A 21,617-nucleotide genomic window follows, 5' to 3' on the forward strand; every position below is an offset into this window, starting at 1 on the left:
AAAACTGCAGTGGCCCTGCAGGTTTCTCTACAGTACATGCAAATTCCTCCCATTAGTTTCATTGTAATATTGATGAATGCAGATGGAGTATATGACTGTATGTTCTGACTGGAAAATTAGATGCAGTCTCCAATTGTGACTTATGTTCAGGAGTTTACAATTTAGAGGTAGATTAGGCATATTCATTGAGAGAATTTGATTTTTTAAAATTTGGGGATCTAAACCATTAATTTGCTGGTTTCAGTGTTATAAACATGCTTTTACTGAAGAATCCAGAACTATTATTAAATTTCATATTCTCATCAGTTGCCACCACTGAGTAAATAGTGTATTACTCTGTTACACTTTGAAATTGAGAGAGAGACTTCATCTCGGTCATCTAAGAGGTCTTAGTGGAACTAAGAATATTAACTGCTTCATTATTAGTTATGTCTTATTCTGAACTAGGCTGTTTAGACAGTAAGGTTTTTAGAAGCAACCTGTGGACATGCACTACCTCTTAAAAACAAGTTGTTTCTTATCCCTTCACCTCCACTTCTAAAGAGAAAAATAGGTGAGGTGTTGGTGGATTGTGGTAATTTACCTTATAATTTGTCGTAGCTAGAAGACACATGTGGAATGTAAAGTTCCTTTAACCAAAGGTGTTCAGCTTGTTGATAAAGTTTAGATCTACTGTTACTTCTTGGCACTTTAGCAGAGAAGTTATATGCTGAGGAGAATGAAATACAGAAAGCTGGTCACTTGATTAATTTAGAATGTAGGGAGGATGGGAAGAGATCACCCCCTGTCCCTCTGATGTCTTCCAAATCTTTTCTGTTAGGTCTGTCAGCTGCTGCTGGAATTGGTGTTGATGACCTTCGTCGCTTATGCATACTCAGGATGAGTTTTGTGAAAGGCTGGGGACCGGATTACCCAAGACAGAGCATCAAAGAAACACCTTGCTGGATTGAAATTCACTTACACCGGGCCCTCCAGCTCCTCGACGAAGTACTTCATACCATGCCGATTGCAGACCCACAACCTTTAGACTGAGGTCTTTTACCATTGGGGCCCTTAACCTTATCAGGATGGTGGACTACAAAATACAATCCTGTTTATAATCTGAAGATATATTTCACTTTTGTTCTGCTTTATCTTTTCATAAAGGGTTGAAAATGTGTTTGCTGCCTTGCTCCTAGCAGACGGAAACTGGATTAAAACAATTTTTTTTTTCCTGTTCAGAACTTTTCAGGCATGGCTCAGAGCTTGAAGATTAGGAGAAACACATTCTTATTAATTCTTCACCTGTTATGTATGAAGGAATCATTCCAGTGCTAGAAAATTTAGCCCTTTAAAATGTCTTAGAGCCTTTTATCTGCAGAACATCGATATGTATATCATTCTACAGAATAAATCCAGTATTGCTGATTTTAAAGGCAGAGAAGTTCTCAAAGTTAATTCACCTATGTTATTTTGTGTACAAGTTGTTATTGTTGAACATACTTCAAAAATAATGTGCCATGTGGGTGAGTTAATTTTACCAAGAGTAACTTTACTCTGTGTTTAAAAAGTAAGTTAATGTATTGTAATCTTTCATCCAAAATATTTTTTGCAAGTTATATTAGTGAAGATGATTTCAATTCAGATTGTCTTGCAACTTCAGTTTTGTTTTTGCCAAGGCAAAAAACTCTAACCTGTGTGTATATTGAGAATCCCTTAAAATTACCAGACAAAAAAAGTCATTTACAATTACATTTGTTATTCCTAATGGATGACTGTTTATGAAGAAGTATACTTTTCCCCTGTTAAACAGTAGTTATATTCTTCTGTATTTCTAGGCACAAGGTTGGTTGCTAAGAAGCATCTATAAGAGGAATTTCTTTTCCTTCATTCATAGGGAAAGGTTTTGTATTTTTTAAAACACTAAAAGCGGCGTCACTCTACCTAATGTCTCACTGTTCTGCAAAGGTGGCAATGCTTAAACTAAATAATGAATAAACTGAATATTTTGGAAACTGCTAAATTCTATGTTAAATACTGTGCAGAATAATGGAAACATTACAGTTCATAATAGGTAGTTTGGATATTTTTGTACTTGATTTGATGTGACTTTTTTTGGTATAATGTTTAAATCATGTATGTTACGATATTGTTTAAAATTCAGTTTTTGTATCTTGGGGCAAGACTGCAAACTTTTTTATATCTTTTGGTTATTCTACGCCCTTTGCCATCAATGATCATATCAACTGGCAGTGACTTTGTATAGAGAATTTAAGTAGAAAAGTTGCAGATATATTGACTGTACCACAGACGCAATATGTATGCTTTTTACCTAGCTGGTAGCATAAATAAAACTGAATCTCAACATACAAAGTTGAATTCTAGGTTTGATTTTTAAGATTTTTTTTTCTTTTGCACTTTTGAGTCCAATCTCAGTGATGAGGTACCTTCTACTAAATGACAGGCAACAGCCAGTTCTATTGGGCAGCTTTGTTTTTTTCCCTCACACTCTACCAGGACTTCCCCATGGACATTGTGTATCATGTGTAGAGTTTTTTTTTTTTTTTTTTTGAATTTTTATTTTACTATAGCAGAAGTAGGCCTGATTGTCTACAAGATGATAAATAGATTGTCTACAGGATAAATAGTATGAAATAAAATCAAGGATTATCTTTCAGATGCTTTTACTTTTGCCTGGAGGACTTTTAGCTATAGAAACACTTGTGTGATGATAGTCCTCCTTATATCACCTGGAATGAACACAGCTTCTACTGCCTTGCTCAGAAGGTCTTTTAAATAGACCATCCTAGAAACCACTGGGTTTGCTTACTTTCTGTGATTTAAACATAGATCTTCTTCCAAGCTACATGACTTTTGTCTTTAAATAACTTATCTATCAACTCGTTTGTACTCTTGATTACTTACAAATTCTTTCAGTAAAAACCTAATTTTCTTCTGTAAAAGTTTGGTGATTTAAGTTTTATTGGCAGTTTTATAAAAAGACATCTTCTCTAGAAATTGCTAACTTTAGGTCCATTTTACTGTGAATGAGGAATAGGAGTGAGTTTTAGAATAACAGATTTTTAAAAATCCAGATGATTTGATTAAAACCTTAATCATACATTGACATAATTCATTGCTTCTTTTTTTTGAGATGGAGTCTTGCTGTGTTGCCCAGGCAGGAGTGCAGTGGTATGATCTCAGCTCACTGCAACCTCTGCCTCCTGGGTTCAGCTGATTCTCCTGCCTCAGCCTCCCTGGTAGCTGGGATTAAAGGTGCCCGCCACCATGCCTGGCTAATTTTTGTAGTTTTAGTAGAGTCGGGGTTTCGCCTGTTGGCCAGGCTGGTCTTGGACTCTTGACCTCAAGTGATCCGCCCACCTCGGCCTCCCAAAGTGCTGGGATTACAGGCGTGAGCCACTGTACCTGGCCTCATTGTTCCCTTTTCTACTTTAAGGAAAGTTTTCATGTTTAATCATCTGGGGAAAGCATGTGGAAAATATTTGTTAAGAAGTGTCTCTTTGGAGCCAAGCCACCTATCTTGGTTTCTTTCTACTAAGAGCCATAAAGTACAGAAATACTTCTGGTTGTTAAGTGCTTATATTTGTACCTAGATTTAGTCACACGCTTTTGAGAAAACATCTAGTATGTTATGATCAGCTATTCCTGAGAGCTTGGTTGTTAATCTATATTTCTATTTCTTAGTGGTAGTCATCTTTGATGAATAAGACTAAAGATTCTCACAGGTTTAAAATTTTATGTCTACTTTAAGGGTAAAATTATGAGGTTCTGGTTCTGGGTGGGTTTTTTCTAGCTAATTCATATCTCAAAGACTCTCAAAATGTTGAATTTCAGTGCAAGCTGAATGAGAGATAAGCCATGTACACCCACCGTAAGACCTCATTCCATGTTTGTCCAGTGCCTTTCAGTGCATTATCAAAGGGAATCCTTCATGGTGTTGCCTTTATTTTCCGGGGAGTAGGTCGTGGGATATAGTCTATCTCATTTTTAATAGTTTACCGCCCCTGGTATACAAAGATAATGACAATAAATCACTGCCATATAACCTTGCTTTTTCCAGAAACATGGCTCTTTTGTATTGCTGTAACCACTAAATAGGTTGCCTATCCCATTCCTCCTGTCAACAGTGCAGATTTACAGGTTGCATGGTCTGGCTTGAGGAGAGCCATACTTGAGTCATCTGAGTAAACTGAATTCATATTAGCTGTGTTGCATTTCAGACTTTAAATCCATTTTTGTGGGGCAGGGTGTGGTGTGTAAAGGGGGGTGTTTGTAATACAAGTTTTGAAGGCAAAATAAAATGTCCTGTCTCCCAGATGATATACATCTTATTATTTTTAAAGTTTATTGCTATTTGTAGGAAGGTGAGTTGCAGGTATCTTTGACTATGGTCATCTGGGGAAGGAAAATTTTACATTTTACTATAATGCTCCTTAAGTATCTATGGAGGTTAAAGAATAAAATGGTTAAGAAATGTTTCTGTGCCTGGTTTGATGGTAACTGGTTAATAGTTACTCACTATTTTATGCAAAGTCACATTAGTTCACACCCTTTCTGAGAGCCTTTTGGGAGAAGCAGTTTTATTCTCTGAGTGGAACAGAGTTCTTGTTGATAATTTCTAGTTTGCTCCCTTCATTATTGCCAACTTTATTGGCATTTTATTTAATGATAGCGGATTGGGAAAATGGTAAATTTAGGTTATGGAGGTAAATGAGTATATGAAAGCAATTACCTCTAAAGCCAGTTAACAATTATTTTGTAGGTGGGGTACACTCAGCTTAAAGTAATGCATTTTTTTTTTTCCCGTAAAGGCAGAATCCATCTTGTTGCAGATAGCTATCTAAATAATCTTATATCCTCTTTTGCAAAGACTATAGAGAATAGGCTATGACAATCTTGTGCAAGCCTTTCCAGTTTTTTCCCTGATAAGTAAGTAATTTCTTTGAACATACCAAGAAGTATGTAAAAAGTCCATGGCCTTATTCATCCACAAAGCGGCATCCTAGGCCCAGCCTTATCCCTAGCAGTTGTCCCAGTGCTGCTAGGTTGCTTATCTTGTTTATCTGGAATCACTGTGGAGTGAAATTTTCCACATCATCCAGAATTGCCTTATTTAAGCGGTAAAACGTTTTAATTTTTAGCCTTTTTTTGGTGGAGTTACTTAATATGTATATCAGAGGATATACTAGATGGTAACATTTCTTTTTGTGCTTGGCTATCTTTGTGGACTTCAGGGGCTTCTAAAACAGGCAGGACTGTGTTGCCTTTACTAAATGGTCTCAGACAGCTATGGTTTTGAATTTTTAGTTTTTTTTTTTTAACCCGCTTCTCCCCTCCTGGTCTCTTCCCTCTCTGATAACTACCATTCATATGTGAGTGTTAGTGTGTCTCCTTTTAGCATTTTCTTCTCTTTCTGATTCTTCATTTCTGACTGCTTAGGCAAGGAAACCAGATAACCAAACTTATTAGAACGTTCTTTAAAACACAAGTACAAACTCTGGGACAGGACCCAAGACACTTTCCTGTGAAGTGCTGAAAAAGACCTCATTGCATTGGCATTTGATATCAGTTTGATGTAGCTTAGAGTGCTTCCTGATTCTTGCTGAGTTTCAGGTAGTTGAGATAGAGAGAAGTGAGTCATATTCATATTTTCCCCCTTAGAATAATATTTTGAAAGGTTTCATTGCTTCCACTTGAATGCTGCTCTTACAAAAACTGGGGTTACAAGGGTTACTAAATTAGCATCAGTAGCCAGAGGCAATACCATTGCCTGGAGGACACCAGCAAACAACACACAACAAAGCAAAACAAACCTTGGGAAACTAAGGCCATTTGTTTTGTTTTGGTGTCCCCTTTGAAGCCCTGCCTTCTGGCCTTACTCCTGTACGGATATTTATGACCTATAGGTGCCTTTATGAGAATTGAGGGTCTGACATCCTGCCCCAAGGAGTAGCTAAAGTAATTGCTAGTGTTTTCAGGGATTTTAACATCAGACTTGAATGAATGAATGAAACTTTTTGTCCTTTTTTTTTTTTCTTTTTTTTTTTCTAATGTAGTAAGGACTAAGGAAAACCTTTGGTGAAGACAATCATTTCTCTCTGTTGATGCGGATACTTTTCACACCGTTTATTTAAATGCTTTTTCAATAGGTCCAGAGCCAGTGTTCTTGTTCAACCTGAAAGTAATGGCTCTGGGTTGGGCCAGACAGTTGCACTCTCTAGTTTGCCCTCTGCCACGAATTTGATGTGTGACCTTTGGGCAAGTCATTTACCTTCTCTGGGCCTTAGTTGCCTCATCTGTAAAATGAGGGAGTTGGAGTAGATTAATTATTCCAGCTCTGAAATTCTAAGTGACCTTGGCTACCTTGCAGCAGTTTTGGATTTCTTCCTTATCTTTGTTCTGCTGTTTGAGGGGGCTTTTTACTTATTTCCATGTTATTCAAAGGAGACTAGGCTTGATATTTTATTACTGTTCTTTTATGGACAAAAGGTTACATAGTATGCCCTTAAGACTTAATTTTAACCAAAGGCCTAGCACCACCTTAGGGGCTGCAATAAACACTTAAACACATACACACACACACACACACACACACACACAGGTCAGAGTTTATTAAGGCTTTCGAGTCATGACATTCTAGCTTTTGAGTTGGTGTGTGTGACACCACACTCCTAAGTGGTGTGTGCTTGTAATTTTTTTTTTCAGTGAAAATGGATTGAAAACCTGTTGTTAATGCCTAGTGATATTATGCTCAAAACAAGGAAATTCCCCTGAACCGCGTCAATTAAACTGGTTTATATGACTCAAGAAAACAATACCAGTAGATGATTATTAACTTTCTTTTTGGCTCTTTTTAGGTCCATTTTGATTAAGTGACTTTTGACTGGATCATTCAGAGCTCTCTTCTAGCCTACCCTTGGATGAGTACAATTAATGAACTTCATATTTTCAAGGACCTGGGAGCCTTCCTTGGGGCTGGGTTGAGGGTGGGGGGTTGGGGAGTCCTGGTAGAGGCCAGCTTTGTGGTAGCTGGAGAGGAAGGGATGAAACCAGCTGCTGTTGCAAAGGCTGCTTGTCATTGATAGAAGGACTCATGGGCTTGGATTGATTAAGACTAAACATGGAGTTGGCAAACTTTCTTCAAGTGTTGAGTTCTGTTCAATGCATTGGACATGTGATTTAAGGGAAAAGTGTGAATGCTTATAGATGATGAAAACCTGGTGGGCTGCAGAGCCCAGTTTAGAAGAAGTGAGTTGGGGGTTGGGGACAGATTTGGTGGTGGTATTTCCCAACTGTTTCCTCCCCTAAATTCAGAGGAATGCAGCTATGCCAGAAGCCAGAGAAGAGCCACTCTTAGCTTCTGCTTTTGGGACAACTGGTCAGTTGAAAGTCCCAGGAGTTCCTTTGTGGCTTTCTGTATACTTTTGCCTGGTTAAAGTCTGTGGCTAAAAAATAGTTGAACCTTTCTTGAGAACTCTGTAACAAAGTATGTTTTTGATTAAAAGAGAAAGCCAACTAAATCATTATGTGCTCATTCTTTTTCTTAAGCTTGTGGATGTCTTGGATCTGGAAAGGGTTTCTAATCACTTAGAGAATTTTCAAACTTTAGGTCAACATTTTCCTTTATTGCCTTGTGGCCACTGAAATGGGAAATGTGACATTTAAAATATGACCCTGGAATAACAGTCCCCATTCTTTTCTCATTTTTAAAAGGAGAAGGTGAAGTGATGGTGATCAGAGAGATGGGTGCTAGGGGATTCCAAGAACCAGGATGCTTAAAGGAGAGGTACAAATTGGAAATTGGAGACCCTTTCATTGTCCAGCTAAGGGATAAGGAAAGCTGTTTCTCTCCCATCTGCCTTCTCTGTGAAATAGGGGTCAGTGGGAGGGGAGTGGTGGTCAGGTAAGTAGATTCCGTGGCAGTGGCTTGTGTATAACACGACCACATCAACATCTTATTTCTAAGCTTGCTGACGTGAGTTTCAGAGAGTTTATCGGGCTGAGAGATTTCTTCTCACCTGTTTGCTAACCTGAAATTTATAGTATTTTAGGCTAGAACTTGGAAAGGATAGTAGGTTAGCATTCAGTTGAGAAAAAGGAAAAACAAACATTGTGGAGCACTTCAGGTGAAAGGGCAGTTGTGTGTGTCTCTGCCTTCTGCTCTTGACCCTTAATTCTTTGTGCTTAATTCCATCTCCTCCCACATCACACCTCTCTCAATAAATGGCAGTCTCAAAGCTTAGGGCATCTCCATCACTTCTTCAAACCTTTCCCACCCCTGTTGTCTTACTGTTAAATTGTAATGCCCTTTCTCCTCAGCCCTTTGTATTTTAAAAGAATAATTCCATTAGTTCTGGCCTACTTTTGGAGTGGCATCCACATCTGTATTTTGATAGTTTTGTTGGGCCACCACTAGGTCTCAGACAGATGGACAAGAGGGGTTCAAGGAGAGCAGACTATCCATTGCCAACAGACCTACCTTAATCGAATGGTAGTAAAGGAAGTTCCCCAAGCACAAAGGAAATAATGTTGGAAGGAAAGTTGAAACATCAGGAAGGAAAAAAACAAAAACCCCAAAAAAACATGGTAAGCAAAAATATCGGTAAGTAGGATTTCCTTCTCAACTTGAGTTTTCCAAATTACATTTGATAGTTGAAACAAAAATTATAACACTGCCTGAGGTGGTTCAAAATGTTTATAGAGGAAATATTTAAAACAATTATAAACAGGTAAGAGTAAAGGAACCTATAGGAATATAGGTTTTCTACATTTCACCCAAACTGTAAAATGACAGTAGTAGACTGTGATGTTATGAATATATAATGAAATTCCTAGTACAAGTACTGAAAAAAGTATACAAAGATGTATACACAAAATCATTACAGATAAAATGAAATTCTCAAAAATGTTGAGAATTCTCAAAAAGTAACTGAGGATAAGGCAGGAAAAAGAACACAGAAACAACAGAACAAAGGTAAATGGAAAATGGGAGATTTAGACGCTAACATATGAATAATTACATTAATATAAATGGTCTATACTAATTAAAAGAAATGCTGGCAGAGTGGATCAAGAAAACATGACCCAACTGTATACTGTCTACAAGAAACTCACTTCACATAACAATAAAGGCAAGCTGAAAAAAGTATGGAAAGATACATATCAGCTAAACATTAAAAGAAAACAGTAATGGGCTATACTAATATCAAAATAGATTTCAGAGCAAAGAAAATACCATAAGAGGAACACATAATGATGAAAGGGTCAGTCCATGAGGAAGACATAGGAATCCTAAATGTGTATGCACCAAACAACAGAGCAGTAAAATATGTGAAAAAAAAATTGATAAATCCATAACTACATTTGAGGACTACAATATTTCTCTTTTAGCAATCAAAAGAATTAAACATAAAATCAAGAATATAGAAGAACTCACTACTATTGGCCAATAAGATCTAATTTACATTTATAGGATAAGCCATCCAATAACAGCAACATTCATATACCTTTCAAATGCTAACAACATAAACCAAGATAGGTCATATCATGGGCCATAAAACAAAACTCAAAGTGTAAAAGAAGTCAAAGTTTTCTCTGACCACAATGTAATCAAACTAGGAATCATCAGAAGAAAGATAACAGGAAAATCTCCAAACACTTAAAACAATGTAAGTAATCTATGGGTCAAAGAAGTCTCAAGGAAAATTAAAACCATGAACGGAATGAAAATTAAAATAAAACACCAATGTTTGTGGAATATAGCAAAAGCAGTGCTGAAAGAGAACTTTATAGCACTAAATGCAAACCTTAGGAAAAAAAGAGAAAATCTCAATACTCTAAGCCCCAACTTCAAGCACCTGGAAAAAGGAGAGCAAGGCCGGGTCCGGTGGCTCACGCCTGTAATCCCAGCACTTTGGGAGGCTGAGGCAGGCGGATCACCTGAAATCGGGAGTTTGAGACCAGCCTGGCCAACATGGTGAAACCCCATATCTAGTAAAAATACAAAAATTAGCCAGGCGTGGTTGCACATGCCTGTAATCCCAGCTACTTGGGAGGCTGAGGCACGAGAATCACTTGAACCTGGGAGGCGGAGGTCATGGTGAGCTGAGATTGAACCATTGCACTCCAGCCTGGGTGACAGAGTGAAACTGTCTCAAAAAAAAAAAAGCAAAATTAACTGAAAGCAGCCCAAAAGATGGAAATAAAGATAGGAACAGAAATCATAAAATTGAAGCAAAAACATTAGAGAAAACCAATGAAATAGCTTATTTGGAAAAATTAAAATTGGAAAAACCTTCAGTAAGACTCACAAAGAAGACAAATTTCCAATATGAGGAATGAAACAGGAGATCACTAGACTCTGCAGACATCAAAAGGATAATAAGAGGATGCTGCAAACAACTCTACACACATAAATTGACAAACTAGTTGAAACAGACCAATTTCTTAAACCTACCACAACTCATCCAATATGAAATAGATCATTTGAGTAAGTCTATAGCTATTAAGGAAATAAGAGTCTTAATTTTAAAATCCCAAAAATATCAGGCCTAGATGGTTTTACTGGAGAATTCTTACCAAATAACACTGATTCTGTAGTCTTCCAGGAAACAGAAGAGAAGGAAACACTTCCCAAATCGTTTTATGATACTTATATTACCTTAATACAAACTCAAAGATAACACAAAAAAAGAAAATTACAGATCAATATCCCTTGTGAATATTCACACAAAAATCCCTAACAAAACATTAGCAAATGGAATTCAGCAACCTATTAAAAAAAAAGCATCATGAGCAAGTGGGGTTTATTCTAGGAATCCCAGGCTTCATGTTTGAAAATCAATCTAACCCATCACATTGTCAGACTAAAGGAGAAAAATGTTGTCCTATCAGTTGATGCAGGCAAAGCACGTGACAAAATCCAACAACCATTCATGATAAAAACTCACAAAAATAGGAATAGGGGAGACTTCCTCAACTTGATAAAGAGCATCTAGCAAATACCTGCACCTAACATTTTATGCCTAATGGTGAAAAACTGAATGCTTTCTGCCTAAGACTGAGAACAAGTCAAGGATGTCTGATTTTACCACTCTTCAAAATAATGCTGAAAGTTCTAGCCAGTGTAATAAGGCATGAAAAGGAAATACAGATTGGAAAGGAAGAAACAAAGTGGTTCCTATTTGCAGATGATGTGATTATCAATGTAGAAAATTCCAAGGAATGTATTTTTAAACAAGTAACTAATAAATGAGTCCAGCAAGAACACAAGATACAAGCACTAGAGACAAAAATTTTATTATTAGCAATGAATGTGTGAACACAAATTAGAAATACAATACCAATTACAACCACTTAAAAAAAGAAGTAGGTGTCAGTCTAAAAAACATGTATAGGACTTACATGCTAAGAACTACACAATGCTCATAAAGATCTAAATAAATGGAGAAACATACCATCTTCATGGATTGAAACACAACATGGTAAAGATGTCGATTCTCCCTCAATTTTATTAAAATTGACAGGCTTAATGCAATTTCTACCAAAATCTCAACAAGATATATTTGTGTACAAACAAGCTTATTCTAAAGTTTATGTGTAGAGAAAAACTAGAATAGTTAATGTTGAAAAAAAGAATAAAGTGGGAAGGATCAGTCTACCTGATTTTAAGATATTATAGCTACAGTAATCAAGATTGTGTGTTATTGGTAGAGGGACAGACACATAGACCAATGGAACAAAAGAGAACCCAGAAATTGATCCATACAAATACGCACAGCTGATTTTTGACAAAGATGCAAAAGCGATTCAGTGGAGGAAAGTTAGCCTTTTTACCAAATGGTGATGGAGAAACTGGACACACATAAAAATGAATGTTGACCCAAGTCTTATACCTTGTACAAAAATGAACTAAAAATGCACTACATACGTAAAATGTAAAACTATAAAACTTTTAGAAAATAACCAAAATCTTTGGGATCTAGAATTAAGCAAGAAGTTCTTAGACCTGACACCAAAAGCTCAATTCAGAAATGGGAAAACTGATCAATTGGATTTCATCAAAATGGAAAACTTTTGCTCAGTGAATGACCCTAGTAAGAGGATAAAAAGACAAATTTTGGATGGGGAGAAAATATTTACAAGCCACATATCCAATTAAGGTCTCACGTCTAGAATGTATAAAGAATTCTCAAAACTCAACAATAAAAAAAAAATCCAATTAGAAAATGGACAAAAGACATTTCACCAAAAAGGATATACAAATGGCAAATAAGCACATGAAAAGATGTTCAACATCACTAGCTATTAGAAAAATGCAAATTAAAACCACAGTGACGTATCACCGCACAGAAATCAGGAAGGCTAAAATAAAAAATAGTGACAGCACCAGCTACTAGTGGGGATACAGAGAAAATGGACCACATATACCCATTGCTAGTGGGCATGTAAAATGGTACATCTACCCTGAAAAACACTTTGGCAGTTCCTTTTAAAGAAACTAAACATGTACGTACCATATAACCCACCAACTGTAATCCGGGGCATTTATCCCAGAGAAGTGTGAAAACGTACCTGAATGTTTATAGCAGCTTTATACCAACTAAAAACTAGAAACAGCACAGATGTCCTTCACAGATGAATGGTTGAATAAACTGTAATACACACATGGAATACTACTCAGCAATAAAAAGGATCAAATTATTAATACATGCAGTAATCTTGATGAATATTTAGAGAATTACGTTGAGTGAAAAGCCATTCCCAAAAGACGGATTATTCTATTTACAAAATGTTCTTGAAATAACAAAATTACAAAAATGGAGAACAGATCAGTAGTTGCCAAGGGAGAGCATGGGATGGGAAGTAAGTAGGTGTGAATCTAAAAGGGTAACAGATTCTTCTAGGGATGGAAATGTTGTCTGTCTTGACTCTATTAATGTGGATACCCTGGTGTGATATTGTACTAGCATTTAGCAAGATGTTATTGTTGGGGGAACTGTGTTAAAGGTACATGGGATTGCTCAGTGTCATTTCTTAGAACTGCATGTGAATCTATAATTATCTCAAAGTTTTAATTTTAAAAAGTCATTACTATGAGGCTTATGATGAAAGACAACAGTCTCTTACCTCCGCATTTTCCACTCCCATTCCTGTTTCTTAGCTGTTTTTTCTGGGTTTACCCACATCTTTCTAAATAGCATACTCATATTGCCATATCTTTCTTTTATTATTAAATATAGACATCTACTGACTTCTTACTCTGGAAAATGTTGAGTTAGCTCTCTCATACCACTACTACCACCATTATTACCCATTCACCGAAGAAAGTAAATCACAACTTTTGATTAATTCGTTATTCACAGCTGGGCCACTCTGTCAATTTTCTTTCTTATACAACTTTTTTGCCTTTTTCTGGAAGTTAATTGCCTCAATATGTTCATTTGCTTGTTTTTCTGTGTAGCTCTTATTTGAGCCCCCAACTTTGCAACAGAATAATAAAATTCCTTCATTGTGGTCAGTCACATCAGACAACCTTTCAGTTCCATTAATTAATTGACTCTTCTGGAGGTGGCCCTGTGTCGTAGAGCTCCAATTAGGACTAGCATTTTTCTAGGGCTGCCTCATAGTTGTCATCTATGGACACCTCTTCACCCTCAGTGATAATATTCTTGACGTTTCTTCTTTGGGACCAAAAAGGTGAAAGCGAGAGTTGGAGGATGTGACCTTAGTGAGTTGCCAGTGAAAACATATAGAAACGGGCAAATCTAAAAACATCCCTGAAACAGAAATGTAACAGCAGGCATGGTAAGAGTAGGGGATTTAAATTAGGGAAGGCAGCCAAGCCTCTCCACAAGTATCTACTGATGGGCCCAGGAAGCAGGAGTTCAGCAGGGACAGAATCTGTCTCACTCGTCCTGGCGTCAGGGATGGCTGGCATCACCATCATCTGACTCAGGCTACAAGCAAGAGTCAATTGACAGGCAGGAGGATCAGCCACGAGAGCTCCAGTGCTAACCATATCCTTTGCAAAATTCCTTAGAACTTTGCAAACAACCCCTTTGGCTATAGTTATTGGCATTTAAAACAATTTTAAACAATTAAAACAATACTGGGATGGGTGTGGTGGTGGCTTACACCCGGAATCCCAACACTTTGGGAGGCCAACGTGTGTGGATTGCTTGGGACCAGGAGTTTGAGACCAGCTTGGCCAACATAGTGAAACCCCGTCTCTACAAAAAATACAAAAAAATTAGCTAGGTGTAGTGGTGTGCTCCTGTAATCCCAGCTACTTGAGAGGCTGAGGCAGGAGAATCGCTTGAACTCGAGAGGTGGAGGTTGCAGTGAGCGGAGATCACGCCACTGCACTCCAGCCTGGGCAACAGAGGGAGACTCCATCTCAAAATACATAAATACATACATACCGTGTAATACTTGATAAATAAAAAGGAACATAATATATAAGATATGCAGTGTAATGGTAAAATGAGTACCCACAAACCCACTCCCCACCTTCAGAACTAGAATGGTTGTGACAGTAACAACCTTTTACAAATATCCTGTGGGTTTGGGGACCTAGGGCTGCTGGGCCACTGGGGAAGCCTTTACTTGAAGAAAACCTGCAGAGCTGCCATGGTCCACAGCAGCTGCCACAGTTGCTGCTTCAGGCAGAAATCAGGGGCAGTGCAGGTCATGGAAGCATAGGAAGAGGGCAGGGCTGGGGAAACCTGTGACTGCTGCTGTGCCTGCGGTGTCCTTACAGAACTCTGGGAAAGTCCATGTTGACCATGAAGCAGCCTGTAGGGCTCTTCAGAGCCTCCTTTAACTCCTGTTTTGTATAGTGGGCTTGTTAGGTAAACCACCTCTCTCTCCAACCCATGGGTTCTCAGAGAGCACGGAGTATACTTTACATTTCATGTTAAAATAAAAAACTTTTTTTTCTTTGAGACAGGGGCTCACTCTGTTGCCCAGGCTGGAGTGTAGTGAGCAATCACAGCTCACTTCAGCCTTGACTTCCCAGGCTCAAGTGATCCTATCTACCTCATCCTCCCAGGTAAGTGGGATTACAGGTTTGTACCACCTTGCCCAGCTAATATTTTGTATTTTTTGTGGGGACAAGCTTTTGCCATGTTGCCCAGGCTAGGTTTTTTTTGTTTTTGTTTTCTTTGAGACAGTCTCGCTTTGTCACAAATGCTGGAGTGCAGTGTTGCAACCTCTGCCTCCCGGGTTCAAGCGATTCTCCTACGTCAGCCTCCTGAGTAGCTGGGATGACAGGTGTGCACCACCGTGCTTGGCTAATTTTTTTTAAAAAATACTTTTAAGTATTTTAAATGTGCAGGTTTGTTACATAGGTATACACGTGTCATGGTGGTTTGCTGCACCCATCAATCCTTCATCTACATTAGGTATTCCTCCTAATGCTATCCCTCCCCCAGGCCCCCACCTCCTGACAGGTGTTAGTGTGTGATGTTCCCCTCCCTGCATCCATGTGTTCTCATTGTTCAACTCCCACTTATGAGTGAGAACATGCAGTGTTAGTTTACTGAGAATGATGGTTCCCAGCGTCATCCATGTCTCTGCAAAGGACATGAACTCATCCTTTTTTATGGCTGCATAGTATTCCATGGTGTATATGTGCCACATTTTCTTTATCCAGTTTATCATTGATGGGCATTTGGGTTGGTTCCAAGTCTTTGCTATTGTGAACAGTGCCGCAATAAACACATGTCTGCATGTGTCTTTATAATAGAATGATTTATAATCCTTTGGGTATACCCAGTAATGGGATTGCGGGGTGAAATGGTATTTCTGGTCCTAGATCCTTGAGGAATCACCACAGTGTCTTCCACAATGGTTGAAGTAATTTACACTCCCACCAACAGTGTAAAAGCATTCCTATTTCTCCACATCCTCTCCAGCATCTGTTGTTTCCTGGCTTTTTAATGATCGCCATTCTAACTGGCATGAGATGGTATCTCATTGTGGTTTTGATTTGCATTTCTCTAATGGCCAGTGATAATCAGCTTTTTTTCATGTTTGTTGGCTGCATAAATGTCTTCTTTTGAGAAGTGTCTGCTCATATCCTTCACCCACTTTTTGATGGTTTTTTTTTTTTGTAAATTTGTTTAAGTTCCTTGTAGATTCTGGATATTAGCCCTTTGTCAGATGGATAGATTGCAAAAATTTTATCTGTAGGTTGCCTGTTCACTCTGATGATAGTTTCTTTTGCTGTGCAGAAGCTCTTTGGTTTAATTAGATCTCATTTGTCTATTTTGGCTTTTGTTGTCATTGCTTTTGGTGTTTTAGACATGAAGTCTTTGCCCATGCCTATGTCCTGAATGGTATTGCCTAGGTTTTCTTCTCGGGTTTTTATGGTTTTAGGTCTTACATTTAAGTCTTTAATCCATCTTGCGTTAATTTTTGTATAAGGTGTAAGGAAGGGGTCCATTTTCAGTTTTCTGCATATGGCTAGCCAGTTTTCCCACCACCATTTATTAAGTAGTGAATCCTTTCCCCATTGCTTCTTTATGTCAAGTTTGTCAAAGCTCAGATGGTTGTAGGTGTGTGGTGTTATTTCTGAGGCCCCTGTTCTGTTCCATTGGTCTATATATCTGTTTTGCTACCAGTACCATGCTGTTTTGGTTACTGTAGCCTTGTAGTATAGTTTGAAGTCAGGTAGTGTGATGTCTCCAGATTTGTTCTTTTTGCTTATGATTATCTTGGCTCTGCGTGCTCTTTTTTAGTTCCATATGAAATTTAAAGTAGTTTTTTCTAATTCTGTGAAGAAAGTCAATGGTAGCTTGATGGGGATAGCATTGAATCTATAAATTACTTTGGGCATTATGGCCATTTTCATGATATTGATGCTTCCTAACCGTGAGCATGGAATGTTTTTCCATTTGTTTGTGTCCTCTCTTATTTCCATGAGCAGTGGTTTGTAGTTCTCCTTGAAGAGGTCCTTCACATCCCTTGTAAGTTGTATTCCTAGGTATTTTATCCTCTTGGTAGCAATTGTGAATGGGAGTTGACTCATGATTTGGCTCTCTGTCTATTATTGGTGTATAGGTGTATTAATGGTGTATAGGTGTCTATTGTTGGTGTATAGGTGTATTGCTTGTGATTTTTGCACATTGATTTTGTATCCTGAGACTTTGCTGAGTGAGTTTGCTTATCAGCTTAAGGAGATTTTGAGCTGAGACAATGGGGTTTTCTAAATATACAATCATGTCATCTGTAAACAGAGACAAATCTGACTTCCTCTCTTCCTGTTTGAATACCCTTTATTTCTTTCTCTTGCCTGATTGCCCTGGCCAGAACTTCCAATACTATGTTGAATAGCAGTGGTGAGAGAGGGCATCCTTGTCTTGTGCCAGTTTTCAAAGGGAATGCTTCCAGTTTTTGCCTTCAGTATGATATTGGCTGTGGAGTTGTCATAAATAGCTCTTATTATTTTGAGATACGTTCCATCAATACCTAGTATATTAAGAATTTTTAGCATGAAGGGGTGTTGAATTTTGTCAAAGGCCTTTTCTGCATCTATTGAGATAATCATATGGGTTTTGTCATTGGTTCTGTTTATGTGATGGATTACATTTATTGATTTGTGTATGTTAAACCAGCCTGGCATCCCAGGGATGAAGCCGACTTGATCATGGTGGGTAAGTTTTCGATGTGCTGCTGGATTCGGTTTGCCAGTATTTTATTGAGGATTTTCGCATCCATGTTCATCAGGGATATTGGCTTGAAATTTTCTTTTTTTGTTGTGTCTCTGCCAGGTTTTGGTATCAGGATGATGCTGGCCTTATAAAATGAGGGAGGATTCCCTCTTTTTCTACTGTTTGGAATCGTTTCAGAAGGAATGGTACCAGCTCCTCTTTGTACCTTTGGTAGAATTCGGCTGTGAATCCATCTGGTCCTGGACTTTTTTTGGTTGGTAGGCTATTAATTACTGCCTTAATTTCAGAACTTGTTATTGGTTTATTCAGGGATTTGACTTCTTCCTGGTTAAGACTTGGGAGGGTATATGTGTCCAGGAATTTATCCATTTCTTCTAGACTTTCTAGTTTATTTGTGTGGAGGTGTTTATAGTATTCTCTGATGGTAGTTTGTATTTCTGTGGGATTAGTGCTGATATCCCATTTATCATTTTTTATTGCATCTATTTGATTCTTCTCTTTTCTTCTTTATTAGTCTGGCTAGCAGTCTATCTATTTTGTTGATCTTTTCAAAAAACTAGCTCCTGCATTCATTGATTTTTTGAAGTTCGCCCAGGTTGGAGTGCAGTGGCATGATCTTGGCTCACTGCAACCTCCGCCTCCTGGGTTCAAGCGATTCTTCTGCCTCAGCCACCCGAGTAGCTGGGACTAAAGGCACACACCACCATGCCTGGCTATTTTTTGTATTTTTAGTAGAGACGGAGTTTCACCATGTTGGCCAGGCTGGCCTTAACCTCCTGATCTCGTGATCCACCTGCCTCAGACTCCCAAAGTGCTGGGATTACAGGCGTGAGTCACTGCGCCCGGCCTGAAGGATTTTTTGTGTCTCTGTCTCCTTCAGTTCTGCTCTGATCTTAGTTATTTCTTGCCTTCTACTAGCTTTTGAATTTGTTTGCTCTTGCTTCTCTAGTTCTTTTAATTGCGATGTTAGGGTGTCGATTTTAGATCTTTCTTGCTTTCTTTTGTGGGCATTTAGTACTATAAATTTCCCTGTAAACATTGCTTTAGCTCTGTCCCAGAGATTCTGGTATGTTGTGTCTTTGTTCTCATTGGTTTCAAAGAACTTATTTATTTCTGCCTTAATTTTGTTATTTACCCAGTAGTCATTCAGGAGCAGGTTGTTCAGTTTCCATGTAGTTGTGTGGTTTTGAGTGAGTTTCTTAATCCTAAATTCTAATTTGATTGCATTGTGGTCTGAGAGACTGTTTGTTATGATTTCCATTCTTTTGCATTTGCTAAGGAATGTTTTACTTCCAATTATGTGGTCAATTTTAGAATAAGTGCGATGTGGTGCTGAGAAGAATGTATATTCTGTTGATTTGGGGTGGAGACTTCTGTAGATGTCTATTAGGTCCGCTTGGTCCAGAGCTGAGTTCAAGTCCCAAATATCCTTGTTAATTTTCTGTCTCAATTAATCTGTCTAATATTGACAGTGGGATGTTAAATTCTCCCACTATTATTGTGTGGGAGTCTAAGTCTCTTTGTGGGTCTCTAAGAACTTGCTTTATGAATCTGGGTGCTCCTGTATTGGGTGCATATATATTTAGGATAGCTCTTCTTGTTGCATTGATCTCTTTACCATTATGTAATGATGCCTGGCTAATTTTTGTATATTTTGGTACAGACAGGGTTTCACCATGTTGGCCAGGCTGGTCTCAAACTCCTGACCTCAAGTGATCCACCCTCCTTGGCCTTCCAAAGTGCTGGGATTACAGGCATTAGCCACTGCACCCAGCTGGAGGCTGGTCTTGAGTTCCTGAGCACAAGCAATCTTCCCTCCTCCTGCCTTTCCCTTCCAAAGTGCTGGGATTATAGGCTAAAAATTAAAAAAAACTTTATCTTTACCTACTCACACAACTCTACTGGCACCAAACCCTGTTCTTCAGGGTTTTTACCAAGGCTTCATTACAAAGGCATGATTGATGAAATCATTGACCATGGGTAATTAAGTAAATCTCCAGCCCTGGAGGTGGAGGGGGAAACTAAATCCAATCCTCTAATCATGTGGTTGGTTCCCCTGGCAATCAGCTCCCCCACCCTTAGGGGCTTCCCAAAAATCATTTCATTAATGTAAACTCAGCTGTGGTTGAAAATAACAAGACACTTCTCACTTTTATCACCCTGGAGCTATTTCAGGAACTGGAGACAAAACCAAATATAACAAAAGATGCTTCTTCCACTTTCAGCACTTAGAAAATTATAAGGGTTTTAGAAACTCTGACCACGAGCTGGAAAGGAAGATCTAATATCTATTTCTAATTATTTCACATCATCACAGTGTTCCACACATGAAATCTAGCACGTGCTTGCTTGTTGTATGTACTCCAAGAGATGTGTTGATGGGTGGACTGGAAACTTTCTCTTCGAGGAGCTTGTGTCCCTCTCAGTGCTGTGCTGCTTTCATACCAGGCTGATCTCCAGGAAATAGACACATCTGAGAAGAACTTGCTCTGGGTAGGGGGCTGTGCTCCCTCGAATGATGAAATTAGCAGGTTCTCCAGATCACAGTAGCACTGCTCAGTGAGTAAGCCCTAAGAAGCTGCCCGGAGTGAACCCCAGCTCATCCCAGGACTGCCGAGGAATCTCTGGCTCTGAAGAGCAATGGATGCTCTGGTATTGTTCTTCTGGACCCTCAGGGAAAGGGTGGTCCTTGGGCCTGCAGGTCTCACAGCCATGTGGCCATGGGAAGGAGCCCGGCTTACTTCCTACTTGGATAATGGCTCATCCACACTAAGCCTTTCTCAAAATCCCTGGATCACCGCATGATCCCTCTTGCTTCCGGTTTGTTCCACCCAGTTTACTTGTGTAATTACTCTTTTTTGTTTCCTTTTGTTTCAGGGAGTCTGTGTTATGCTTCTTGTCTATAATATGAATTCCTTAAGGACATGATTTATCTAGTAAGCAAAGAAACCAACTTTAGCTAATTTAAGCAGATAAGAAATTTATGTCAAGGATACAGCTTAGTAATCAGAATCTCCACTAGAGTAGGACACTAGAGTAGGCTTAGGGTCTACAGAGTCAGGAAGGAACTGCCCCACATCCCATTGCAGATTTGGTCTGGCAGAGTCCTCACTACTGTTGCTGGGCTTGGGCTTGAACTCAGACTCACAGTGAGCTTTTCCCGCACTGCCCACACTGGGGCCTGGATGCTATTGCTAGATCACTGTCCTTGCTGCCTCTGGAGCCTGGAGGCAACTGCCCTGCCAAAGGCCCAGATTCTTTACAGTCCCCACTTCTTTTTGTTGACTACAAAGCAAAGTGCATCAGGTAAACGTGGGTGGAGAGTATAGATCATGTGTCCCTGTCTTGGCCTCAAGAGAGGCTGGGAAAGCAGAGATTTGGCATATTTGGGTTCTGTAGCAGGAGCTGGGCTCTGCTTAGGAAGGTGGGGATTCCATAAGAGGGAACTTAGGCTACAGCAGGAATACTCTGTATTTTCTGTAGTGCCTAAACAATACTTAGCATAGGTAATAAGCAGGTTGTTTCCAATTTGTGACTGGGGCATGACTCAGCTAAAATCTTGCTGATTAAGGATCCACAAAATAACAAATGTCCGCGTATTCGTCACTATTTCTGGTTTTCAACTTAATTTGTTCTTTTTTTTTTTTTTTGAGACCGAGTTTTGCTCTTGTTGTCCAGGCTGGAGTGCAGTGGCATGGTCTTGGCTCACTGCAACCTACACCTCCCAGGTTCAAGTGATTCTTCTGTCTCAGCCTCCCGAGTAGCTGGGATTACAGGCATGCATCACCACGCCCAGCATTTTTGTATTTTTAGTAGAGACGGGGTTTCACCATGTTGACCAGGCTGGTCTCCAACTCCTGATCTCAGATGATCCACCCACCTCGGCCTCCCAAAGTGATGGGATTACGGGCGTAAGCCACCTCACCCAGCCAACTTAATTGG

At 38.9% G+C, this 21,617-nt stretch overlaps 1 protein-coding gene across 2 annotated transcripts in view; it reads left to right on the plus strand.

Annotated features, from left to right (window-relative positions):
- SMAD4 (SMAD family member 4) overlaps positions 1-7,520 on the plus strand; it is a 58,679-nt gene extending 51,159 nt beyond the window's left edge. For both annotated transcript variants that reach the window (XM_002828226.6, XM_054537944.2), the window contains one exon: positions 821-7,520. In XM_002828226.6, the coding sequence (XP_002828272.1) occupies positions 821-1,032 (212 nt within the window). In that variant the 3' untranslated portion in view covers positions 1,033-7,520. The remainder of the gene's footprint in view (positions 1-820) is intronic.
- Positions 7,521-21,617: the final 14,097 nt, after the last annotated feature.

This window comes from Pongo abelii, chromosome 17, assembly GCF_028885655.2.
Source record: "Pongo abelii isolate AG06213 chromosome 17, NHGRI_mPonAbe1-v2.0_pri, whole genome shotgun sequence".
Taxonomy (NCBI): Eukaryota; Metazoa; Chordata; class Mammalia; order Primates; family Hominidae; genus Pongo; species Pongo abelii.